The 6611-nt window shown below is 42.1% G+C and overlaps 1 protein-coding gene across 1 annotated transcript in view; it reads right to left on the bottom strand.

Moving 5' to 3' along the window:
• The window catches only part of EPHX4 (epoxide hydrolase 4), a 20208-nt gene extending 17758 nt beyond the window's left edge, over window positions 1-2450 (bottom strand). The window contains exon 1 of the mRNA XM_009884892.1: window positions 2322-2450. Within this exon, the coding sequence (XP_009883194.1) occupies window positions 2322-2450 (129 nt within the window). The remainder of the gene's footprint in view (window positions 1-2321) is intronic.
• Between the last annotated feature and the right edge of the window lie 4161 nt (window positions 2451-6611).

Below are 6611 nucleotides of genomic sequence, written 5' to 3'. Positions count from 1 at the left end.
CGGGCAGCGCTTGGGGCCACAAACTCGGCCACGGAGGGCTTCCCCTCCTCCCCCTCCCCCCGCCAAATATTTCGCGGTGAAAAAAGGAGAAAGCGTCCCTGGAGCTGTCAGCCGCGCGCGCTCTGACGGAACTGCCAAATACCGCGAAACTCACCCGAAATGTCAATGCGAGAAGCGCGGCTCGGGGGACGGGGGACAGCCTCCCCTCCGGGGACCGCCGGGGGTCCCCGCGGGCCGTCGCTTTGCCTACTCTGATCACGCACTGACCTTATTTGCGTGTGAAAGGGAGCGGATCGGTATGTGGCTGTGCGTTAGTATTCTTCAAGACCGTTCATTCTGTCACTGCTGCTTCACTGTTACCCATTTAAAGGTGATTTTGTAAAGGTGTCACGCTTGTAGTTATTACATGCTATTTCTGTGAGTATTTCTTAAAAAGAAACAAATTTTGAGCTCCAGCACCGAAACTTACAATTTTTTTAAACTTAACTTATTCTAATAAATTCGCTAGTAGAGGAGGTTGGATCATCATTGCTAACTCTGTTTCAACAGAGTTAATTTAGTACTGAGGTCTCAGCTGCCCAAGGCTGGCATTAGAAGCTGAACGATCCAATGCCTGTCCACCAGTTGTAAAATCCCACGTGCACAAGGTGAGGAGTCACAGTCATGGGTGAGGCCACAGATGCTGGGATAAGAAGAAAAGCTCCAGTCAGCACCTATCTTGTATTAACCTACTGATATGCAGGGCAAAGGGTAATTTTGAATCAGAACGGTTCACGCAATGCAAAACTGTAAGAAAAGCCTAAGTATATTACGCAATTGATATTACATGTTTTAAAGATGCAGGTTGTGAAAAATTACAGTTTATTAGTTCTGGGAGATAATGAAATGTGGGCATAGTAGTTGCTGACTACAAGAAAAGCAGAATTGAGTTTGCATGTCAAATCCTGACAAGTCCTGGTCCAACTCACTGCACACCTTTACTCCTTGGTCTAAACCCTTTGCTTCTCAGACTAGAGGGTACAGGCAGGTTCAAGACTTGGAGAGGCCACAGGAGAGTCACGGCTAATAATGTAGTCCTGTGTGCAACTGCCTGCATTTTGGAGGGGAGGATTTTGCCAGATTTTACTTGAATTTGACCAAGACCAGAATTTCTTCTTGGTCCAGGTGAGTTTGGAGGATTTGGACTTAACTTCAAGTATTTTTTTGGTCTGTCCAGCAGCGCAAGTAGAAGCTGGTACAAAGGCACCATATATCTGTTAACCCTAAGACGTGTAATTTAATGAGCTATTTTAAAAAAAACCCCAACAAATTGGATAAGCATGTGTACAGATGGAATATATATCATTTTTCACTATGCATGGAATATGGCTGGTAGACAATTTTTGTCTGTAACATACCAAATGCTTTCTCCTACTTGTTCTAAATTCAGACTTACAAATATAGACACTGATGTTGAATCCTAGTCCCATTGAAGGCAGTGACAGAATCAATGCTGGTTTAAACCAGTTCAAGATGTCTCTTTTTTTTTTAAATCAAATAAAAATCTTAAGCAGCAGAAAGGAATGTTGTAAAGCATTGCCCATTACTGCCTTTTCATGCATTTTAAAGTAAATAAGACACAAAACCATTACCTGAATTTATTTTTTTACTGTTAAAGATAACATCTTCAAGTAGCTCTAAAAAGCCGCCTAACTTCCTCTTCCCAGTAACACAAATATCAGCAACCCGCATCAGCTGACAACGCTGAATCATGCTGTTCACCATCCCTGCTCCTTGTCTCAATGTGAGCCCTGAGCCCTACAAACTTAAGGAGTTTTATCAGGTTGCTGGGGAAAAAGGTGCTGGGCTGTTTAAGACTCCTTCCTTCTCCTGGGCGAGAAGAGAAGGAACAACATCAGAAGCCGATGATTCAGTTAAGACACTAACCTCTGCAGACTCTGGTAGGATCATATGAATCATGCCTACCAAGCCTGAGCCTTCCGTTCATGCTCAGATTACTCATACTGCCAACCCTAAGATTAGCATATAGCTAATTTTTTATGCATCAGACTTTGTGGTAATAACCCTTTTTGTAGGGAAGAAGCCTTTGCAGCTTCTCGATGTCCGACTAGCTGGGGCAGGATTTTCCCTGAAGTGCACCTCAGTAAACCAGTGACCCAGTTAGGTAAGTTAGAAACTTTGGCAGGAGCAAAGCAGCCAATGTTGTTGTTTACACAGTAGTCATCACATTCCTTAATCAAACAGTAATCATCAGAATGAATTCGTAGAAAACATCCCCTAAGAAAAATTGGAAAACCAAGGTTGGAAATCCTGAAGTTCACCACAAGCTTCCACTTATGTCTAAAGAAAGGTTGATGGAAGCCCAGCGACAGGTTAGACACAGCATTCACAAAACGATAGGGGCCATCTAGAATATAAGCAGGATCAAAGGTGGAACCATGATGGGCCATATTCTAAGCAGGTATTTGGCCAAGCTATGCCATATTTCTTGTACAAGCTGCAGAGCTAATTTTTTTCACAATAAGTAAGCCTATTTTTAGTTTATACATCACTAACTACTTAGGTAGTTTTATGGCAAACTTCTAAATTATACAAACCTTTTGCCTGCGGAGTTTAGCTACGTCATCTTCAGATATTAGATACGGATCCAGTATCAAAGCTGGGAAGAAGATAGTGCTGGGGACCTGGCAGTTCTGAGTGGCTTTTGCACGATGAAATTGCTGCACACCCTTCAGCACACCCTGGCTCAGTCTTTCTGGGCACCTCCACCTGTGCTGCCTTAGCTGACCTGTTTGCCAAGGAAGCAGTAGAATTCCTCTTTTATTGAGGAATGCTGTCTTTGTACTCCAGGACCACACTGTCTGCATCCGTGTGGCAAACCTGTTTGTACAAGACAAACACCTTCCGTGCATTTCCCAACATTTTGCAGAAGAACGCTTAGAATCTTCTATATATCTCATATGAATAAGAAAAATTGAGAACCCCAATAATTACTTTTTGTCTTCCTTATATTTTGATTTTCTCATTTTCTGCTCTAAATTGCTCTAATGGGTGCCAAACCAAACCATCCCCAGGGCAGATTGTCTTACGAGCTTTGACAATGTGCTTTGCCCTCCATGATGTGCCATCTGCCTGCTAATCTTTTGTCAGTTCAACTAATCCTGTTTCTCCGAGAAACAAAAGAGGACAACTTCGCACATCACTGACTCTGCCTCTGGCTTGACCAAGTCATAGCTGACAGCAAAAGATTTAACGTTTTCTGTTTATTAGTGACAGAGGAACTTTTTAAAGCTTTTAACTATCTTACCCTTCATTTACATGGAGATACAATCTATTACTGTAGACACAAGTACAAAAATGACACGTTAGTGCAGCTGTTTTCAGAAATGATCAAGGTAACTTAATGGCGTAACAGAACTTAGTACACATTTAACAGTTAGGTGACTAGCAATACTTAGTCTGTTTAAGCAGCTTTTTGTTTGCAGGCCGTATCTCCACCAGTGTTCCTGCTTGCTTGAGTGCGGTGACAGCTTTGGGCAAACAATCATTTTAGGCTTGCCACTCACTTATTATTATTATTAAAGAGAACTGGGGCCAGTTTATATCTTCATCTGTGATCTGGATGAGGGGGATCGAATGCACCCTCAGTAAGTTCGCAGGTGACACTAAGCGTGTTGATCTGCTTGAGGGTAGGATGGCTCTGCAGAGGGATCTGGACAGGCTGGAGCAATGGGCTGAGGCCAATGGTATGAGGTTCAACAAGGCCAAGTGCTGGGTCCTGCAGCTGGGTCACAACCACCCCATGCAGCGCTACAGGATTGGGGCGGAGTGGCTCGAAAGCTGCCCGGCAGAAAAGGACCTGGGGATGCTGGTGGACAGCCGGCTGAATATGAGCCAGCAGTGTGCCCAGGTGGCCAAGAAGGCCAACAGCATCCTGGCCTGTATCAGGAATAGTGTGGTGAGCCGGATTAGGGAAGTGATCATCCCCCTGTACTCGGCACAGGTGAGGCCCCACCTCGAGTACTGTGTTCAGTTTTGGGCCCTCCTCTACAAGAAGGACATTGAGGTGTTGGAGCATGTCCAGAGAAGGGCTACAAGGCTGGTGAAGGGTCTGGAGGACAAGTTTTATGAGGAACGGCTGAAGGAACTGGGGTTGTTTAGCCTGGAGGAGAAGAAGAGGCTGAGGGGAGACCTTATCACCCTCTACAGGTACCTGAAAGGAGGTTGTAGAGAGGTGGGGCTGACCTCTTCTCCCTGGTGACAAGTGGTAGGATGAGAGGAAACGGGTTCAAGTTATGTCAGGGGAGTTTTAGATTGGATATTAGGAAACATTTTTTCACTGAAAGTGTTATTAGGCATTGGAATAGGCTGCCCAGGGAGGTGGTGGATTTGCCATCCCTGGAGGTGTTTAAAAAAAAGGGTAGATGTAGTGCCCAGGGACATGGTTTAGAAGTGGTTTTGTCAGGGTAGGTTGATGGTTGGACGTGATGATCTTAAAGGTCCCTTCCAACCTCAGCAATTCTATGATTATATGTTTAGGGGCCATCTCCCTTTCCTCCAAACTCAGCCTTCTGCCTGGAGGCAGGAACTCATTATCCTCTTTTACTGTCTTGTAGGTTGCAAATAAAGCGTTTATCAGATTAGCATTAGCAGCACCGACATCATGACATCACAAGTCATCGTGACAATATAGAGTCATGGAAGATGGAATCAGTTTTTGAAGGGGCAAGAGTACTACTTCATACTGTTAGCAGTGCACATATGGTTATATAGAACGGATGAAACGCAGAGGATAAATTCTTGCCCTTTCCTCCGTCACCTCCTATTTCCAAAGCAAGAGATCTTGAGCTTGCACTAACCCAGTCAGAACGTATGTCCAGATGATGGCACAGTTGGGAGTCCTGCATGTGAACGGTAGTGTTTTATTGCTGGACAAATAGCGATGGTGTATCAACTACAGATGAAAGCAGGCCTCAATCACTTTTGATGTGGATGTGAAAGAAGACATCCTAACAGCACCACTTTACATTATGACCCATTCTTTTACCCCAAATCCCCTTCCTAGCCAAGCACTCAAATCTCCCAACCAGCGTATGTTTGAGCATGCATCCAGGCAAGGCTCATGTAAGAGGACTTCCCTAGACATTTCAAGGGGCGATACCCCAATCTGAACAGTTGTCAATACACACTTTCTGCCACTGAATGAAATACTACTCTTCCAGCAATGGCAGAAGGAGAAGATATGGAGCAGTATTTTATTGCAGAATAGGTATTTTGGAACCAGGCTACTATTTTCAGGCATACTTTCACTGTCATTTACGACTATAGATGCAAATTATTTCCTTTACCTGACAATTCAGTTATTTATAGAAAGTCTTTTCCACTTAGTTTACTTAGTTGGGTGGTCTGTGACAGAACCTCACCACAACACTGGCAGTGTTACCTTCACTTCCAACTTCAATGCAGGAACTTGACAGACCAGAGATCTCTGTAGGGAGAGTTTTGAGGAGGAGGTTCAACTAGATCAGTGGTCTCCGAAGTGGAGTGTGAGAAGAAAATATTTAATACAAGCCAATATTTTTTTTTAATTGCAAAAAACCCAAAACATCTCTAAGCAAAATTAAATGAACACTATTAAAAATTTTTCAATTTTTGTGGCTTTTTTTAATAATGTGCATAATGTATTAGTATAGTAGAACATTATACAATTTATAAATGAATAAATATATACATGTCTTGGGGCTGCATGCTTACAATTTTTTGCATGCATGCATGATGAAAAAGATATGGAGACCACTGAACTAGATTATCTCAAGGGGGCCCCTTCCACTCAACATTTCTGTAATACACATTGTGTTTTGGTATCAATTCTATAAAACAATGTTTTATTAGTCCGTTACTTAATCTGAGATAGCTATATGTAATCAAGAAGAATGTAGGGTTTTTACACTCTAGTTTGTACTTCAGACAAGTATCCCAACATTAATAAAACCTTGCATTAATCAGAAAGCCTTTCAAACTGGAGCCAGAAGGGGGGTATTTTAGATAATTACTTTCTGTGAAGAACCAGAACCATTTAGCAAACATGCTTGCAACTCTTATCCAAATGTTATGTCAACATAAAATACATTGAACAAAAGATCAACATGTCTGGGCCTTAAAAGACATGCAAGTATATAGGATTTGCTGTTGAAATTACAGAGTTCCAGGAAACTGTTTTTTATGGTTACAAATAATGTTACACACCCTTTAAAAATTATCACTGTTATAGAGGTCTTTTGTCACAGTCCAGATTCTGTGCGTGTCATACTGAAGTAGTTGTTTTAATAGCAGTCACATAATTGACAAGACCTTGGTTTAAAGTAGTTTCTATAGGTGCTTATTTAGTATACTTTGACTTAATACAGTCAAACACAAGAATTTGGCTATGCTCAGTATAACAGATTCTCAAGTGTTTCTAAAAAAAACAATTTTAAAAAAAAATGAGAAAAAAAATCAAGAAGCCGATATTTTCTCATATACATAAACAACATATAAAACTGTAATCAAACAGCAGCTACGTTCCATTGTGTCACAGACTAGATTACACATATTGTAAACAAGCAGCAAAA

The sequence above is a fragment of the Charadrius vociferus genome, unplaced genomic scaffold, assembly GCF_000708025.1.
Source record: "Charadrius vociferus isolate BGI_N301 unplaced genomic scaffold, ASM70802v2 scaffold163, whole genome shotgun sequence".
Lineage (NCBI taxonomy): Eukaryota > Metazoa > Chordata > Aves > Charadriiformes > Charadriidae > Charadrius > Charadrius vociferus.
This window is presented reverse-complemented; position numbering and strand designations above follow the sequence as displayed.